This window comes from Miniopterus natalensis, chromosome 2 (genome assembly GCF_054644295.1).
Source record: "Miniopterus natalensis isolate mMinNat1 chromosome 2, mMinNat1.hap1, whole genome shotgun sequence".
Classification (NCBI taxonomy): Eukaryota; Metazoa; Chordata; class Mammalia; order Chiroptera; family Miniopteridae; genus Miniopterus; species Miniopterus natalensis.
This window is the reverse complement of record NC_142082.1, coordinates 148,558,927-148,579,860: the sequence shown is the minus strand read 5'-3', so window position 1 is coordinate 148,579,860 and position 20,934 is coordinate 148,558,927. Positions and strand designations below refer to the sequence as shown.

The following is a 20,934-nucleotide window of genomic DNA, read 5'->3' as shown; positions in this document are numbered from 1 at the left end:
GTAGATAAAGTGAGCAAGAGTTGTCTTCAGAGAGGGAAGGGTATGATACTTTGCCGGAGCAGATATTCACTAAATAGAAGGGACCAGGAAGTGGGCAATTCTTCTGTATTGACGGAGCAATCTTATCTACCACTGGATCCATTTCTATAACCTTGGAATTTGTAAGTACTGACCACAATATGAAACATAGAGAATAACAACACTAAACACAAGAGGCTAGCTTCTAGGTTGTACTTTTCCATCTGGAACTTCTCTTATCATCTGCTGACAACATGTCCTCAGGGAAGACAGTGGTGGCCTCAGCCCAGAGTGCCTGTCATCGATGATAGCTCAAGGAATGGATGAGTATGTCTGTAGCTGTCCTGTGTTTACATACTCCTATATACCCAGAGTCATCAAGACATTCCAAGGTTTTGCCAGTGAAAATTCGGTGATTATTTTCAAGCGTAGTCCATGGAGAAAAGTACCAGAGGGAATGTACAGATTGGTGAGTGTGTGCACACTAGTAGATACCCACTCAGATCGCCAACTGAAATTTCTTACTAGTGATCCAAGAACTGTACTGGGACATATTTTGCTGGTGAGGAAACTCAATTGCTCCATTTTTGAAGGCACATTAACTCTTTTAGGGCCCATTGAGTAAATTAGCTCCTCCAGGTCATTAAGCCTGTCTCTACATGACGTGATAATTTCTACCTGGCATTGTATCATTTACCCCAAAATGCCCCACATTTGCTCTGAGCACATACATATTCTTTGTCTACTCAGGGAGAGAGAATGTGTTCATTTGAATGTCAGCAATTGCTCTACGATTGCAACCCAGTGATTCCCTTTGCTTCTTTCCAGGGACCTCTAAGGATTTCCTGGTGCATAACTGTCAACAGAGCCTCACCAATAGGCATGTGTCTTAGTTGTCTAGAAATGGTATAATTTCAAGGGTACAGTATTGTGCTCCCAAGTGTCTTCTCCTATATGCAAAAGCCAACATTGTTGATTCATTTGGGATGGGAGTTGTGCAGCTATTTCAGGATTCCATAGTCCTTTAATAAAACACAGCTTGCACTAAGAGACTGTGTTAGCAGGACCCATTTCAGGGAAATTAATTGACAACTATTTGAGAGCAGCCTGTACCACCCCTCAAGAAGGTGTTCAGAAAAATGTATGGGTATTTGGGTGCCACAAAGGCTGGGGGCATAATGGCCCTTAATAAGCAGGCATGAGAGAGTCTCACAAAAAGAATAATATTTCTCTCCCAAATGCCAATAGTTGGACCTGCTGAAAAGCAGAGATGGAGGCAAAGGCAAAGGCCACCTCTTTCCCTGCTGTGTCCAGGGCTACCTTGGAATGTCATCAATTGGTATAAATTAAAACAGGTAAGGGTGGGTCCAAAGGGACACAGTATTCTCACTCAGGTGTTTTAGAGCAGTGTTCCTTTCATGTGCATCTCATATAAATCAGCTGGGATCCTTTTAAAATGCCATTTCTGATCCAGGAGGTCTAATAATCTCTTAGGTGGTACTCCTGCTACTGGTCCACAGACCACACTTTGACTATAAAGCATTTAGGATAAAATGTATATGATCTTGGATAAAATATGGTCTTGAATAAAGACATAATGACCATGAAAAGAAATTTGTCAATATCTTTTAAAAAAATACATTTTAGGACAGGAAGACTTTGGTTAAATATTGAAAATCCCTCCAAGAGATTGATAAATCATTTTCAAAAATGTATACTTAACATCCCTACCTATCTGAAGGTTTCAGTGAACATTTTCTGATGGTGTACTTCCCTAAGATACCAGAAGTAATTGTTTTCCTTATCTCCTTCACTTTCTCCTGTTGGCAAAGAGTTTAATAAATGTCAATGTCTGATGAAATATTCCTTTACAAAATTTATAGCAGAGCTGGTTTAAACATCCCCTCCCTGCCTTCTTTGAACCTCTCATGGCAGCCTGTCTGCTCTTCCCTCTGAGATGAGCAATGTCCTCTTATTTTCACAGGTCAATGGGAAGGATCTCTCAAAGGCCACCCATGAAGAGGCGGTGGAAGCTTTCCGAAATGCCAAGGAGCCCATTGTGGTTCAGGTGCTAAGGCGAACGCCACTCAGCAAACCCATCTATGGCCCGGCCCCAGAAGTGCAGCTCATGAACGCCAGCACTCAGACGGACATTACCTTTGAACACATCATGGCCCTGGCCAAACTCAGGCCACCTACGCCTCCAGTGCCAGACATCTGTCCATTCCTGCTCTCAGACAGGTATTTTTCTGTCACTTCCTCCAAAGCCCTGTTTGTTTTCATTCATCACGAGGTGTTAGAAAGAATCAGTCCCACTAGCAAGTTGACAATTATGGAGACAGGTGCTCAGTTCTGTTTGGAAAATGTCTCCACTGTGTCTACATCCAATTAGCTCTCGGCTATCCCTGCTAGCTACTTCCCCTGACCAGCATGGTCCCTTCTCCTCAGGAATCACTCGCTGAGGTGCAGTGAAAAATTCTGGCTCTGAGTAGTTCATCTTCCTCCTTCCAGTCATCAAAAGCCTCCTGCTCCTCATGAGCACTGGTCAGGGAAATGGCTTTTCTCACCAAAGCTGCCAAGAACCTTATTAAGACTGACACAGAAGTGGCATGTTGGCACGATATTCTCCACTGTGGGTCGCCTCTCTTCCTCTATTTTGCTTTTCTCTTCTTTAAAGGAGAAGCCAGGAAATTGATTTAATTAAAGTATAATTCTCCAAAGAAAGCAATTACCCAAGATATTGAGACATAAACAAAAGGTGTTGGCTGTCAGAAAATAAGTATAGAACTATGAAATAAGGAACTATTAAAGAGATATTTCTTCCCATTTTTTACCTAATGTAAACGCAGAGATATTCAAATAATTCTACTTGTACAACCTTAGAAGTATGTTTTGCCCCATACATTTGTTCTATGATCTTTTAAGCAAATACTCAAACATTATTGAGAGTTTGATTAATAAGAGCAATAGCCTCTTTAGACAGAATTTTTATTTCCTGCTGACCCATTCTCCACTTTGTAAGACACAGATCTGATCACGCCTCTGCCCCACCCTTTAGTGGCTTTGGTGTCTATTTCAGTGGGTCACATGTGTACTGGGAACTTTGAAAAGAAATATCAGTTCATTGCCCAAATCCCACCACAGGCCAATTAAATAAGAATCTTGTAGAATGAAACCCAGGCATCAGAATGTTTCAAAAGTCTCCCTAGGGCATTGTAATGAGTGGTCACATTCTGGAAACCACTCCTTGAAACCTCCAGTTTCAGGAGGGCAGGGGCTCTGTCTGTCTTGCTTAGGACTTTACTCATTCAGCCATTACTTATTAAATAACCACTTATGTCAGGCACTAGAACTTGGTACAGGCCATAACAGTGGGGACAAAAATAAAGTCACTATCTCCTAGAGCTTACATTCTCGAGGGTAAGATAAACAATATACAAGTACACAAATATTTAATATTCATTAGCATGACCTGATACAGAGTAGCCTTTCAATCAATACTTTCTTAGGTATAGCCTCTTCTAGCAAACTTCCTAGGGCTGCAGGAGGTACATTCCCACCACGTGCTCTCACGGCTTCTGCATTTTCCCCTTAATTATCGCACTATTTTTAAATTCCCACTTTGCTACTTTATCCAATTCATAGGGCAAGAATTGGATTTTGTGCACTAACACATCTCTAGTGCTTGGCACAGGGCCTGGCATCTGGTAGACATGCAGTAAATGTTTATGGAATGAGTAAGGTGTTCCTCCTGGCAGGGCTCCCTTCTTACTAACTGAAGGACAAGGGAGACACATCAGGTGCCCCAAACAGCAAGCTCTGACATTTTACCAGCCCAGTGGGCTTTGCAGAGCCAGTCCAGTTTAAGCAAAGAGCGTTTACCTGTTAGACCAGCAAGCGAGGTGCTGCATGTACTGCTTTTGTCGTTTGGGCCCACGTTGCCTAACCCTCTATGGAACTGACAGTAGTGAGAAGAGGCTGGTGGCATATTTTACACTATGTGAAGGCGCCAAGAGGGTTCTCTCTCATATTTCAACTAATGATGAGAAAACTAATTTATGCTACTAACTCCAGTTTTTCAAGAATGTCCACACTGTCAGGGCTTGGAGGTCTCACCTGCAGTGAACTTGGCTAATTGCACTTCGGTTTTTTCATTGACTTTTGGAAATGAAGATGACCTCGTGCCCTTTGCTGTTAAACTATGCTTAGCCGTTATATGGTGTCATATATATTATCTATCATAGCATATAATTGGAAAGCATTTCTAGCAATTACTTAAAACATTACCCAAAAGTTAAAGGATATATAAAAGTCATGTTCAGTGCCTTGGTCCCCCTCATTTCTTTTACTTAATCAGCTCTGTCTGTTCCCAAGAATTTTCTGCAGGGATTATGGAACCCTGTGGCTTACATACACCTTCTGCACAAGGCTTTCTAGTGAGGTATCACCGTGAGTGCTACTGAATATTTGCCCATGTGCCCTTTTCTGAAGAAGGGGAAATGTGGGTCATGAGGGAGAAAGAGGGGCGAGGTGTTAAGGAATGGTGCCAATGTGAGTACGTTTTACAATCCAAAAGACACATGCTTTGAGAACAGATGTCAAAAACCAGTTTGGGGCTGTGTATTATGAAACTGATAGTCCTTTGTTACCAAATACCCGCCTGTGGGTAGACTGTGGTCTCAAATGCCACACGCCCATGTGTGGCACGAGTCCCATTTGGTGGAACGGTAGCAGGGCCGGAGAGGAGCAGTAAAGCACCGTGGCCTGCCGCAGACCTCGCATGAGCCTGGGCCCCTGTCTCAGTTCTTTCAGAAAATCAAACTGATGGACCTCATGTAGGTGGAGAAAGAAAAGCAATGGCGTATCCTGAGCTGTATGTAGTTCATTTAGAGGCAAGATCAGTATAGGCCTCATGGCAAAGCAGAGAAAATGCATGTGAAATTCTAAAATCCGTTTTAATCTTGAAAACAGCCCTCTTGATCCATCCCTGTCGTGTTACTGCATTCCCCATAGCTGCCACTCTCTTCCCCCGATGGAGCATGAGTTTTACGAGGACAACGAGTACCTCTCCAGCTTGCCCGCTGCCGCAGACAGGACAGAGGACTTCGAGTACGAGGTAAGCTCGTTTTCACACGCTTCACGTTTCTTCCCGAAGGTACAGTTGAGGCATTTTGCATAAAAAAGAAAAAAAATGTATTGCTGTGAGAAAGGTTTTATCTAGTGTGTACCTGGAGTAAGATCTTTTAAATATTTTTTAGTTTTAGCTATTCAATTCTAGTATTTGAGGTCTATGGGAAAACATTTTTATAATGTAAGCATAAGAATAATTTGCTCACATTTCTTGTTGCTCTTGATAAATAATATTATAGAAGCTACATTTTTTCTTTTTTCTGTAATATAAGAGAATTTCCAAGTACAGTTTGGCAAAGAAATTGTACTAAAAACCAAGATGGTGCTTACTATTTTATTCACTGTATAGTATTTTAGTTTTAAATCATAAACTAAATTTTATTATATTAGTTACATTTCCCTTCACAAATTAAATATTCTCTTTATTTGCTACTCAAGTGTGCACTCGAAAGAGCAGTTTCACTGACTTCTAGAAAGAGAGGTGCCTTCAAGCCCTTCGCTATTGAACTGTGTTTAGCCTTCACAAGGTATATGTTAGAGTATCTATGCTGTGATGCGTAACAATTCCAAAAGCCCATCTATTAATTATTTAAGAGCTTTCACAAAAGTTAAAGGATTTATCCTAATATTTCCTCTGCTTCTGCAGTCTGTAAATCTTGGCACGGTTTCCGACTCCTCTGACATTTGGAAATAAAATAGATTGAGGAGGTAAAGCAGCTTTGGTAAACAGGCAGAGGACCCATGATTACCTGCCCTTTTAATGCTGTAGATGATGTCATACAAGTTCAGCAAAATGTTCTTTTCCACTTTACAACCAGGAAATCCTGAAATCTCTTCCCTCAGGAGGATCTAAAATCAAATAAAGCCGATTCAGCGAAGCTCACCTAAAGCAAATAGACGTTTATTTGAAATCCTCCCCCTGCAAAAGTCATTTCTGGGGATTACAGAAATCAGTATTGCTTTCCAGGCAGCATCTGGAAGGATGGACAGTGATACGCAGTATCTGAGTAGACAGTTTCGCTGTTGTTATTGTTCATGTTAAGTTTTATCCCCTCCTCTCCGTTAAGTTGATGGAAAAGTTTTATTTTATAAATAAAATAAATCCACTCAAGTCCTGGTATGCACTGAAATACCCATTAAGTTTTGTCTACTTATGCAAAATAAATTACAAAATTGAGTCACTTACCCCAATAATTCAAAATTAAATAATGTTTTTCTTTCAGTTACAGAATACTTTGGATTTAGGAACTAGAATTACCTTCAGCTTTCATTTAGTTTGTCCCTTAAAGTTTTATTAAAATAAATCTGTGTGCTGCGGGAAGGACTTGGGAGAGAGACTTGCTTAGGCCAATCAGGTTAACAGTAAAAAAACCCTTTCAAGCCCGGCCGGCATGGCTCAGCAGTTGAGCATCCACCTAGGACCCAGGAGATTGAGGTTGGATTCTGGGTTGCCGCTTGATCCCCAGTCGGGGGCGTGCAGGAGGCAGCCGATCAGTGACTCTCTCATCATTGATGTTTCTATCTCTCCCTCTCCCTTCCTCTCTCTGAAATCAACCTATATTTTAAAAAGTATTTTTAATTAATCAGCATATCATTGAATATTACATACAGATTTTCTTTCATTTCTATATGGATACTGTCATTGAACCACGTCCTCTGGGTTTGTTTTGGGGTTTTTTTGGTTTACCCTCACTTGAGGATATGTTCATTGATTTTAGAGAGAGAAGAACCAGAAGGACACACATCCATGTTAGAGAGAAACATCGATCAGTTGCCTCCTATATGTGCCCAGACCGGGGATCAAACCCAAAAACTTTTGGTGTATAAGACGAAGCTCCAACCAACTGAGCCACCCTGCCAGGGAACATCCTCTTTTTGGACCCATATGAATCACTGATAGATGCCAGCATCAATGTGATGACTGGTAAATGCTCAGACAAGTCCTCTGTAGCCTGTAATCTCAACTAATCACAGCATTTTAGTCATTAATTTGCTGTCAGTTGTGATTCCCTTGCCAAAGGCACCTTTTTGAGTGATTGAAATAAAGACTGTTCCTGTGAAATTTAAATAAGAAAGAAGTTATTGTGACAGGCATCAGTCAGGAGAGAGGATGCATTTGAGAACATCATGCATGGCTCATGGGGCGGGTGGAGACATAGGGAAATACCCCAAGGATAAGTTGCCAAGTTTAGGGGGGAATGATGGTTCTACTCAGTACTCCCCAGCCTGTTACAGTTATGCGGCAGCGATGCACACACCATCCCTCATGGCTGCGTCAGATTAGACTGTGAAATCTAGTCCGTCCACTGCTATCAGCAGACCTGACTGTGGCCACCACATTACTCGGGGGAGATTTAGAAGTGCTAATCCCGTCTTTATGCGCTATTGCACTTAGAGGCAGACTGTGTTTCTGTAACCAGCTGAGATCACCCCAGCTCCTCCAGGAGCTCCGTCCTAAGCCTGTGGGGATGCAGTAGATGATCACCTTCAGAAAGGACCGGTTTTGTGCCACATAAACAATATTACAGGAAACCGAGGTGTAACAGCCAAAGAAAGGACTTCATCTCCAAAAGAAACTCATTCCTCCTCAACCTCATTAGCAGGCAGTTGGGGAATTAGAAGACTCCTTTCCATCTGCCTTCATTCATTTGCACCAAAATATTTAACGAGCACTTAAAGATGCCAGATCCTGCCCGGCCAGGCGTGGCTCAGTGGTTAAGCATCAACCTGGGATCCAGAGGATCCAGGTTCGATTCCTGGTCAGGGCACAAGCCAGGGTTGAAGGCTCGATCCCCAGTTGGGGGCGTGCAAGAGGCAGCCGATCAGTGACAATTCTCATCATTGATGTTTCTATCTCTCTCTCCCTCTCCCTTCCTCCCTCTGAAATCAATAAAATATATTAAAAAAAAGAAAAGATGCCAGGTTCTTATCCAAGTTTGGGATTGATGAAGGCCCTGCCCTAGTTTAGCTTAACCTTTAGGGAGATAGATGGACAAGAATCAAGTAAGTGACCGCGTCGTATGTTGGATGCCGGCATCGGTGTGATGCCTGGCAAATGCTCAGACAGGCCCTCTGGAGCCTGTGCTTCGGGAGAGCAGCAAGCATGGGTGACGGGGGACATGCATGGTGTTGGGATGGGGCGCTGCTGTCTTATACACGTGGTCAGGAAAGGCTCTCTCCTGCAAGTCCCAAAGGCCGCGAGAGAGCCAGCCATGTGGGCATCTGCGAGAAACTTTCCAGACAGAGGGAGGTACACAGGGCCTGAAGCAGGAGCATGCCCGGTAGGAGGGGAAGTCAGTGAGCAGGGGCATCTCTTGAGGAACCTTGGCTTTCACTACGAGATGCGAACTTGCTGGAGAAGAAAGGTCAGGACCATGTTGTGAAGCCCTAGCCAGATCCCTCCGGCTGCTGGGATGAGACTGACAGGGAGGAAGCCGAGGCTGCAGCCGGGTGCAAGGGGGAACCGGATTGGGCCTGAACGGCGATGGAGGAGGCGCTGAGGCCGTCTGAAGGACAGCACCCCCCGGCCCGCAGGGCTTTGCCCAAATGTCCGTTTCATTACTTGCCTCATAGCTTTAATATACTTCATACTGTGGTGGTTTTTCTCCTGACTTTTTAAAAGTAAAATCTCACAGGACAGAGTGAAACACAGCTTCTGCCATCCGCTGAAACTAGCATGGTAAATCCACTCTTTAGAAGACAGAAATTGTGCAGAACTGCATTTCTGAACTTGCTAAAAGGCAAACTATGCAACTATCTGTCTAGGTCCTTTTTAAAGGCCTACTTACCATTGGCTCGGTGAACCAGAGCTGATCTGTCTGTCTTGTGAATATATATTTAGGGACTTTTAGTGCTTGGATTATTAACCCAATAGACCAAAACAGATCTGTCTTGTAAATACATATTTGGGGACTTTTTAACATGCAGATTGCTGCATTGATAGACCATAACAGCCCCCTTCAGAACCATGGTGGACAGCAAACATTTCTTTGGAGGTATTGTAGTCAGTGTGTAAATGTTATGGGGACTGCAGTATGCTATGGACCTCTGTAACATTTTAATGACCCCCATATCTCACCATAGCCTATCACCACTTTACCTAAGGAAATTATTTGTCTGGATTTAAAATTTCCCCATGGTGCTTCAGAGAAGTCTCAGAGGACCAGCAAGCATTAAAAGACTCACAGCTTGAAATCTGTTCTCTTTAAAATATGATGGTGCTTGTTCTCTAATTAAAAATGATAAAGGGTTTTAATATTATTTTTGAGAGAAAAAAATAAAAATATTTTTAAATTTAAACAATGCACCCTTCAATAGGAGTCAGGATGTTCCAAGCCACCAAAATACCACCAAGGATTAAACGTCTCCTCTTCTTTATTTTCAACTTTGTTCATTTTTTTTTTTTCTAGAGCCAACTAAAGGTTGAAATAAATCACAAATAGCCCTCAGCAAGTCAGAGGCAGATCTCACATCCTACCTCTACCAGAAATAATTTAAAGGGAAAAGCTTTGAGAAATATAGCGCTCTTTCATCCAAGTCCTAATAAAGATATGTTCGCTACTGCCTGAGCGTGAGACATTGAATTTTTTGCAATATTTGCCTTTAACTCTCAAAAGTCAGTGCTGATAGAGGCGAGTCAAAGAACTAATCAGCGCAATATTCCAGTAGTATGAAACATACTTAGTAAAGACAAGCAAATAATTTAAGCAATGTTTCTGAGTCTGCACATTTTCATCACTTAAAAATGCTACTTGAAATCATTTTTTCTGCTCTCTCTGAGGTCAGGCTGGAGAAAACATAATCAACAGCCTAAATTAAGTACTTGAGTTCCTCTTCTGTGGGCCCTGCCATCTAAATGAGAAGGAATTTAGCACTTTGCTTGAAGAGGTATTAAAGGTGGGAAGGAGAGAAGGACAAGTATATGTCAGAGTTCTGTGTGCAGGTTAACTGAAAACCAAACATCGGCCAGTGTCTATAAATAGGAAAGAACATTTAGCGTATTAATTAGCTTCCTCTTGGCAGCTCTGATGCGAGCTTAAGTAAACCCTTGTGCTATGCTGAGAAGTGTCCTTTTGCAAAATTTAGCCGGATCCCTGCTAATATGAGCAGAATATTTGTAAGAATTGAAGTATATAATCTCTCTCTTGGCTAGTTAAGAAAAAGAAAATTATGAATCAAGGACATGTTCATTCAAAAAATTAACTAGAGGATAAGCATTCATGAGATTTCAGTCGTATCTGTTGGAGCAGCTTCAGGATATGTGAAGCCAAAGCTTCGTGGCGTGCACGTGTCGAGCTTTGTGGCTCTGTTCTAGGTGTGAGGGCAGAGGCCTAGCTGCCTTGTTCATCATTGCATCGCATCGCCTGTTTCACAATGGGCGCTAATGTTTGATGAATAAATGAATCAAGAATCCCCTTGCTGTCTGCATGGACCGTCTTCTTGGTATTGCAGTATCTTTCCTATCTTTCCTCCTTTTCATACAAGGGAATTGGAGAGGAACTGGGACCACCACGCAGTTACAACAGATATTCCCTTTCTAACAGATATTCGTTCTTTTTGACAGGGGTTCTAATTCTAGTACCATACTTATTTCAGTTAAACACTTCGAAGGAAAGGGCCAAAATGGGGGGGAACCAGGGAGAGATAAGTAAGAAACTAGAATGTAAATGGTCTCCACGAAAATTCATCTTTGAGAGAGATAAGTAAAGAACTAGAACTTAAATGTTCTCTGTGAAAATTCATCTTTGTGATTATTTTATAGAATCACGGTATCTTATATGGGGTATGAATTTGATGTGTTCTCTGATCCACCCTGGATCCCTTTCTAATTCCTTCACCAAGGGATCATTCAGCAAATTTATGTACCACTACCATGAATGGGGAACTGAGTGCCTCTCCAGGTAGCCAATTCTCACTGATGATCTCTGGGTATTCAGAGAAGGAAATATACCAAGGAGTTTGAAAATCAATGATGGAAGGCATATATTTGGAAGACATATATGAAACATAACTCCTAAAGAGCCCATATATTATCCTTACATTGTGTTGGATACTAGAGAAAGAGAAAATAGTGCATAGAGTATGAAAGTGTAGAATTCAGCATTTTTTAATTCACTAAATGCTCTGTATTTTACCAGTCCCTTTTCTTCTACTTGCTAGTCACATTTCAGAATAATTAATGAAATATCTAAAACAATTTTATACCACTTACTACTGGGGCAATAAAATCATCCATTTAAAAAATCACCTTCCTAAGTTTCATTCTTTCGGAAAATTTATTGAATTGAGAACTGATCTAGATGAAGTGTGAAAATATTTTTATTACTTGAACGTTTAAGATAAGATGGTGTTCACAGTCAATGTGGAGTTGACTCATCTAAATGTCGATTAGTGACACCACCATTTTCTCTATTATGTCAGATTAAAATCTTAATCGTGGAGGCCAAGCCAGTCAGTTGTCATATATGCAGGCTTATATTTCCAGACCCTCCGAGGCATGCTTCTCCTACGTATCACCACTGCATCTCCCCTGTCTAGAACACTGCTCTACTTCTAGGCTATTTCTTGGCCTCCCCCGGCCAGGCACTCCATAGTCTCTGCAGTTCAACCCCCTCACCACAGTCAGACCAGTCTTCCTCCAGGGCGCTTCTCATTGGATCTCTCCCTGTTCACCACCCCTTATGACGATTCCTTGAATGAAATCTAAAATTCTCTGCCTGGCATTGAAGATCCTTTGTACTCTGCCACACCCTGCTTTTCCAGGAATCTCAGGGTGAAATGCCACAGTGCAGCAGCACTCAGAGGAAGCCATGTGCCTTTCTTCTCTGTGCCTTTACCTACGGGCTTCTCTGCTCCTCACATGCCTTTCTCAAATTTCTTTCCCACCACTGAACACCCATACCACATTCTATAAATATGTTTTTGTGTCATGATTCCCTGGGTTATAGTAATTTATGGACTTATCTTTTTTCTTCTAAATAGTTTGTCTTTCTTAACAGAAACAACCAGTTTTAATTATCTATCCCCAGGAGAGCCTAGCACAGGGCCTGGCAGATGGTGGGCGCTCAGCAGCATTTCCACGATGAGCGAACAGACTATTGTTGCTACTGTCCTTATAAGTGTCCTGAAAACCAATACAAAGGGTTAAATGGAGGGAAAGGGAAAGAGAGGTGATGGAAACTAGAAATTTGAAATAAAGTGTGAAAGTCTTTGTTTTTTCTCAAAATAATTCAATTAACAGCCTAGACATTAGGATAAATGGATTTAAGCATGCACATGTGCCAGGTTGTAAAAGAAGAAAATTTGCATGTTTTGCCTTTCTAACCAGGGAGATGTGCATGGAGAACCCTAGCAAACAGACTTGCTAATTGACAGGTGAAACATGACTGGGGTTCGGTTCATGTCAGGATAAACATGCATCCTGGTTTACCTAAACCATCTCCATGTATGGCTGATGTTTCAGTTTAATTATGAATAGCACCCTCTTTCACTTTCAAAAATGCTCTAGCTGCACAATACAGTTTATGGTTGTCCTAGTTTTTATACTTGTTGAACCTTCATCGAGGCTGAGATTTTGCAGTCCTTTTTATAGAACCCTAATATTCCAAGCAGAGATGACTCAGAATTTACTTATTTGAATACACATGTTTATTAAATTGATTGATTTCCCTAAGTTACTGTTTTTTTAAAAAGTCCTCCTTAAGGAGTCACTAGAAAGAAAATGCCACCAAGTTGGAAATAGTCATCGAAGTTATTGTAATTCTTTTAGATTTCTTACTGGAAGAAATGAGATTAGTATTGCTGTTAATTTGGTCGTGTAATTTCATAAAACAAATATGAGGCAAATTTATCTTTCGCCTCACTGATTATGACAACACTAAACTTTATTTCCTAAGAAAACAATGAAAAGCAAATATAACCTTCCAAGATGGTTATTAAACAGTGTACCCATGGGCTCATTTATTTTACTAGGAATCCAGATATAAAAAGAAGATTTCTTACTCTGTGTATATGAATTTTATCAGGATGCTGACATTCAAGTTTTGTTTGAAGATGCTCATGGCACACATTCAGATGATTGCCCGGCATTACTGAAAGGTGTTTATGAAAGGTTGTGTTTAAGGTGGACATTTGCATTTCAAATCCTTTTTTCCCAGTGACTTCCATTGTGCTTTGAAAAACTGTTTTCATAGAGGCGAAGAAAGGAAAGCTGTTTTTTCCATGTAAAGTAAATCACAGATGCCTGGCCAGTGTGGCTCAATTTGTTGAGCTTCATCCCATGCACCGAGAAGTCGCTGGTTCAATTCCCAGTCAGGGCACATGCCCGGGTTGTAGGCTTCATCCCAGTAGGGGGCGTGCAGGAGGCAGCCGATGGATGTTACCCTCTCACATTAATGTTTCTCTCTCTCTCCCTCTGCCTTCCTCTCTGTCTAAAATCAATAATAAAAAACATTTAAAAAATAAAAGTAAATTACAGATGAGGATTTCCGTGTTTCTTCCAGAGGCAGTATAATCCAGTGAAAGGAACCAAACGGAGTCTGGTCCCAGTTCTAACTCTTGTCTCTTGAAGGGACCATTGACCTCTTCAGTCACAGAATCTTCACATGTGAGCTTCAAGGGGATATCAATGTCAGTTTGGAATGGCTTGTCATCATCTAGGTGACACACAGTACTAACTTAAAATGAGACAAATGAATAGGCAAATCCTTAAAAATTTTACAAATGTTTTAACAGTTCAAACTTATCAACCATGTTTTATAGGTTTTTATAAAAAGGGCACACACACCCATATGGCCACACACTGGTCAGTATCTAGTATACCATATTGTACCAATTGGTAGCAAGTTGTACATCTCTTCATATTATCTCTGACTTCAGCTTTAGCATTTAGAACTAGTTAGCTCATATATATTTGCCAATTAGAAATGCCTCCAGCTTTGTGCTTCTTTCTCAAGATTGCTTTGGCCATTTGGGGTCTTTTATGGTTCCATATAAATTTGAGTGTCTTTTCTATTTCTGTGAAAAATGCTATTTGAATTTTGAAAGAGATTACATTAAATCTATATGTGGCTTTGAATAATATGGACATTGTAACAATATTAATTCTTCTGATCCATGAACACAGGATATCTTTCCATTTATTTGTGTCTTTTTCAATTTTTTTCATCTAAGTCTTATAGTTTTCAGTGCACATGTTTTTCACCTCCTTCGTTAAATTTACTTCTAAGTATTTTATTGTTTTTGACACTATTGTAAGATTATTTTCTTTATTTCTTTTTTTAGCTATTTTGTTGTTAGTGTAGAGAAACACAACTGATTACCATATGTTGATTTTTATTCCTGCAATTCTACTGAATTTGTTTATTAATTCACACTGGTTTTTGGTGGGATACTCAGGATTTCCTACATAAAAGATCATACCATATGCAAACAGAGAAAATTTTACTTCTTCCTATCTGATTGGGATGTCTTTTATTTCTTCTTTTTGCCTAATTGCTCTGGCAACAAGAGTGGTAAGAGGAAGCACCCTTGTCTTGTCCCTCATCTTAGAGGAGAAGCTTTCAATCTTTCACCATTGAGTATGTGAAATGTGGGCTTCTTATATTTGGCCTGTATAATGTTGAGGTGCATTCCACCTATGCCCAATTTGTTGAGGGTTTTTAATCATGGAAGGATGCTGAATTTTGTCTGATGCTTTTTCTGCATCTATTGAGATGATCATATGACTTTTATCTTTTATTCTATTAATATGGTGCATCAAATTTATTGATTTGCATATGTTGAACCACCCATGCATCTCAGAGATAAGTCCCACTGGATCATGCTGTAAGATTCTTTTAATGTGCTGTTGAATTAAGTTTACTAGTATTTTGTTGAAAAATTTTGCACCTATATTCTTCATGGATATTGGTCTTTATCTACTTTGGGTATTGGAGTAATACTGGCCTTGTAAAATGAGTTTGGAAGTATTGCCTTCTCTTCAAATTTTTGAAAGAATTTGAGGATTGGCATGAATTCTTCTTTAAATATTCCATAGAATTTACCAGTAGAACCATCTGGTCCTGGGCTTTCTTTGTTGGGAATTTTTTTATTGCTGATCCAATTTCTTATGCATTCCTCTGTCCACATTTTTTATATCTTCATGATTTAATCTTGGTAGGTTGTATGTTTCCAGGAATTTATTCATGTCTTCTAAGTTACCCGGTTTGTTGTATATTTGTTCACAGTAGTTTCTTATGATGCTTTGTATTTCTGTGGTCTCATTTATAATATTTTCTCTTTCACTTTTGATTGTATTTATTTGAGTCTTCTCCTTTTTTCTTAATCTGGTAAAGTTTTGTCAATTTTGTTTGTCTTCAAAAAGTCATCTTTTACTTCATTGGCCATTTTTATTGTTACTTTGGTCTCTATTTCACTTATTTCTGTTATTTCCTTCCTTCTGATAACTAGGGGCTTAGTTTGTTATTCTTTTTCTAGTTCCTTGAGGCATAAAATTAGGTTGTTTATTTAAGATCTTTCTTTTTACTTCAGATAGGCTTTTATTACCCAAATTTCCCTCTTAGCACTGCTTTGGCTGCATCCCAAGGGGTTTGGCATTTTGTGTTTCCAGTTGTTTCAAGCAATATTTTTATTTCCCTTTTGATTTCTTATTTGGCCATTACTTGTTGAATAGTGTGTTGTTAATTTCCACATATCTGTGAATTTTTTCAGCTTTTCTTCTGTTAATGATTTCTACTTTTGTACCATTGTAGTCATAAAAGGTACTTAATAGATGTCAGTCTTCTAAATTTGCTAAACTTGTTTTGTGAACTAACTCAGGATTTATTCTAAAGATCATTCTGTGTGTGCTTGGTAAGGAAATGAATTCTGCTACTGTTGGATTAAATGCTCTGTATATGTGTGTTAGGTTCATTAGTCTAAAGTATATTTAAAGTGCAATGTTTTTATTGATTTTCAGTATTTACTTATTGATTTTCAATGTTTCCTTATTGATTTCATCTTTATCTTTCAAGTACCAAGTACTTAGTAGAATGATTGAAACAATGATTAAATCTTAAATATACTTGCCGGCTAACAAATCTAAAGTTTAAGTTTTTAAAGGGGGTTTAGAACTGAAGCTCTTCAGATGTTCTCATTTTTTTACCCAGTTGTTTTATTCTTCAAATTAAATACTAGGGAAAATGTCATAATTTTCTCTAGTTAAAATTGGAAATTATTATTTCCTATTCTCATAAACGTGACTGAAAATATCACGTGTACATGCACACACAGTCACAAAGCCTCTGAATTTGTCTCCATTGGCTAGTAGGGCATTTAGAATGTGGTGATGAAGCAAATAAATATTTTGGTTCATTTTAAACTCAGAGAAAAATGTCAACAGTAATAATGATGTTACAGATGAAGCACTGGACAGAAGTATTTAGAAATGCAACAAGAAATAACCTGCACCTATAGTCATCAAAAGGAGAAGAGATTGGAAACTGGGAAGATGAATGGCACAAAATTGCTAATCACTTTGATTGGACTGAGATATGACACTTTCTTATTTACATCATCAGGTTTTAAGTGACCAGATTTCCTCTCTTAGGACAGGATATTTAAGGCAATATGGGTTTGCACTTCTGTTGATGCAAATTACAGCAGCCCTTGTTTTGGAACCCAAGCTTAATTATGAGGTGGAGTTCTGCGGCAGAAATTATTCAGCAGCCAGAGCTAAAATTTGACCATTCTCACAAACGCTCTTTGGCCCACATTTTAGTTTTATTATTCTTGCCCTCTTGTAGATATTCCCTTTTCATATTTCTATTTGTTTTTCTATAGCAAAATGTCGAAAGTTAAATTTATAACTTTTTTCTTTATTCTGTAAAATACATTGAAACTATTTGTTCTTTCACTCTCCTGAGAAGACCAAGTTTTAAAGCCACAGGCTCTTCCCAGTAGGAAGTAAAAGATTGTAGAGGAAGCAGTAACAATTTGCTACGGAAATTGAAAGCAGAAAGAATTTGCTACGGAAGCCTGTTTTCTTTTCTTTTCTTTTCTCTTTTCTTTTCTTTTCTTTTCTTTTCTTTTCTTTTCTTTTCTTTTCTTTTCTTTTCTTTTCTTTTCTTTTCTTTTCTTTCCTTTCCTTTCCTTTCCTTTCCTTTCCTTTTCCTTTTCCTTTTCCTTTTCCTTTTCCTTTTCCTTTTCTTTTCTTTTCTTTTCTTTTCTTTTCTTTTCTTTTCTTTTCTTTTCTTTTCCATCACCATTTATCCCCCCACACCCTCCTCTGCCTCTACCCACCACTCCCCAATATTATCACACTGTTGCCCCTGTCCATGAGTTCCTTCTCTTGTTTTTCTTTTTTAATCAATCCCTCTGCCCCTCCCCAGCACACCCTGCACCAGAGCTGCCTGCGTGCTCTCTATGAAAAGAATTGTAGGAGCTCTCTTTTCAAATATAAAAGGTGTTTTAGTAATCAAGTCATAATAAGAGATATTGGAGGCAGAGCTTCAGAATAAAAATTGGATTAAAAAAAACAATTAAATAGTGTTTAGACAGATGGCAGAATTTGAGCTGTAAGAAGGCTATAGAAGAACACATGATTTTGACAGGGGAAAGTGAAGACCATGAAGGTTAAGATTCATCTATCACAGCTAGTTAATAGCAGATACTCAACAAGAATTTCTTTTTTTCTCTTAAAGCAAGAAACTTTTTGTGATTATAAAAGTAATAAGTATTCATTATTTTCCTAAGAAAATACCCCTTTGGCATAGAATTGAGTGTGTGTTCCTCTCTAAGATGTATAATTGTCAATAGTATATAGTATTCACTTTCCTCTTAAAAACAAACTAAAACTAACACATCCTACAAAGTGTGGTTACTTGTGATTTATCTGATGAGAAAGGTCTGAACCTCCCAAAAAGTCATGGGAAGTGTAACGTTTTTTCCAATGGATGTTTGTGAGTAGCTATAGGATCCATGAACAGCTGTTTAGCCTTTTTATAGCCAGGAAGCACATAATCCTTAAAGAATTTTCCTTTTATTGACTTATACATGAATACCTGCCAAATAAACACAGTGGTGAATCCTTTTAAACAAAAGTTTTAAATACACTTTCAGAACATATGAACAATTTAGTTGGAAAATTCAAAGGAAAATTGTGAGTCCCTGAATGAAGACACTACTGTTCTAGTTAAGAAAGATTTAGCTACTTCCTGTCTGATGTGCACAGAAATTAATAAAATCTCTCCCTCTACAATGAAAATTGATGAGACTCCAAAATCTTGTTTCTCTACTTTATATAACCCATATGACCGTCAGAGTTCCCGTTGCTTACTTTCTTCAGTGTTCATTTGAAGGTCTAAATTTTTGAAATGATGTGCTTTAGGATTTATCCACCTTATATATTTTTAGCAATTTCATGCAATAAAACCCAATGTTGGATGGATAAACAAGTTCCCAGACCAAGTGTAATTTATATAGGTGGAAGCACATGTGAATATTCAATTCATTTTACTATTTGACTCTGATAGAAGGCAATGTATTAATATTAATCCCACTTCTAAACCAGACTGAGCATTCCAGATCCAGGTTCTATTCGTTTTGTCTGTCAAAAGCAGTGAAAGTCATATGTTGTCTCAGGGACTTTTCTCAGGTGTGGAGACATTATTTTTAGAGTCATTTCCTGTCATTTTCCGTAATGATCTTGAACACGTGCATAACTGTAGAGTACCAATAAAACAAAGTGTAGATGTCTGTAACATGATGATGCAGGGTGATCTGATACTCAATTACCTGAAAAAGACTCTAGAAGATTTTCCAACACCCAGATCAGCTGGCTTATTTTCCAACTATATAAAATAAATTGCCTTCATGAAGTCTTCATTTATTGTCCCCTATAAATAACCTACCCATTAATTCGCAAGAAAACCCTTCAACATTTTTGTTCTCAACAAATAAAGGTCTGAGTATAGCACTCTGATTGAAAGAAAATTATATTTAGGTATATTTGGAATAAGCTCAAGTCAAACTCCACTATTTAGACCCCTCTGAGCCTTGAGTTCATCATCTGTGCAAACAGGACATTATTAATAATAAGTATGTGTTAATATTAAATGATATAATGTATGAGAACATGTGATACAATGGCTGGGAGATGGATGGATGGATAGATAGATAGACAGACAGACAGACAGACAGACAGATAGATAGATAGATAGATAGAGAGATATATTCCATCATTGAACCATTATAAATCTCAAATTCATCACCTTGAGTTAAGAATACTTAAGGAGAAAGAAGAAAATGAAACTTAAGTAGGGAAATTCTATGTCTTATGGATGGTAAGGTCTAAGTACAAGGACTTGAAACATCAGCTGTGAGCTGCACACAAGGAAAAAATAATCTGAGTGTCTCAGCAGGCCCAAATATATGTGTGCCCTTGCCCGACTGGGCATAGCTCAGCGGTTGAACATCGACCTCTGATCCAAGAGATCGTGGTTCGATTCCCGGTCAGGGCACATGCCCAGGTTGCAGGCTCGATCCCCAGTCGGGGGCGTGCAGGAGGCAGTTGATCAATGATTCTCTCACCACTGATGTCTCTCTCTCCTCTCCCTCTCCCTTTCTCTCTCTGAAATCAATAAAGATTATATTTTTTTTAAAAATTAAATATATACATGTGCCCTTTATTTAAAAAGAAAGGCATTTTATTTATCTGATGTCTGGATTTTTCTCTAATGAACATGTATAATTTTATAAACTAATCATGCTACCTAAAAAAAAAAAAAGAAAGGCATAGAATAAAGCCTATTTGGATCTTAGACTTCCATCTTCTCTTTTCTTTCTTTTCCTAAACATCTTTTTTTTTTTTTAATGTATCTTTATTGTTGAAAGTATTACAGATGTCCCCACTTTACCCCCACTGACTCCCTCTACCCTGCTCCAGCCCCCTCCCCCTCCAGGCCTTCATCACCCTATTATCTTTGTCCACAGGTTATGCATATATGTATACAAATTCGTTTGTTAACCTCCCCTCCACCCCCCCACTTCCCTCTGAGATATGTCAGTCTGTTACATGCTTCCATGTCTCTGGATCTATTTCATTTGTCAATTACTCTAATCTTTTTCTAAACATCTTAAAAGAATACTTTGTTTCTCTGCCACTTTTTAAAAATCTCATTTTATTTCTCAGCCCATTAACTTGTAATTTGAGGATGGAAAGTAATAACTGAGTGACCAACTCCAGGTACAGCTTCTGCTTGCTCATCCTCTCAGCAGCATCAGGTGCTGCTGGCCAGTGGCATCTTCTTGAAATACGATTCTTCCTTTGCCTTACCTTCTAATCCCATGACAGCTCTACCCAGACTTAATTTAGTTTCTTATCTCTAAGTTTGGGGCTACTACAGCCTTATCTCTTGGTGTTCTGAACTGCAGGGAGAATGGAGCTGGAGGAATTCACAATGTCCCTTGCGCCACCTCCCCAGGAGCTGGAGCTCCAGGCTCAGAGCCCTGCTGGCTCGGTGTTGCTTTCCAGTCAGCCCCTTGGCTCTCATGCCCTCTTGTTTGAGCTTCAGGCTTTAATGTGACCCCTTCTGCTTTTCATCTTCTGAGGTTTCTCACAGTTTCCAAGCCACCAAGGCTTCCTTCTCTTATTTTAAAGCATCACTGTGATTTTTAAAATCACTTTTCTTATACATTCCGGAGTTCAGAACAAGAAAGGAGATGACAGTCTATGCTAGCATTGATGTCTGTTAGTTTCTCTCATTACACTTTTGGCTCCTTTCTTCCAAGTTTGTATGTCTCGCATTA

The 20,934-nt window shown here is 39.2% G+C and overlaps 1 protein-coding gene across 2 annotated transcripts in view; it reads left to right on the top strand.

Moving 5' to 3' along the window:
* PDZRN4 (PDZ domain containing ring finger 4) overlaps window positions 1–20,934 on the top strand; it is a 329,363-nt gene that overhangs the window by 263,856 nt on the left and 44,573 nt on the right. For both annotated transcript variants that reach the window (XM_016201131.2, XM_016201132.2), the window contains 2 exons: window positions 2,003–2,259; window positions 5,032–5,134. In XM_016201131.2, coding sequence (XP_016056617.2) covers window positions 2,003–2,259; window positions 5,032–5,134 — 360 coding nt within the window. The remainder of the gene's footprint in view (window positions 1–2,002; window positions 2,260–5,031; window positions 5,135–20,934) is intronic.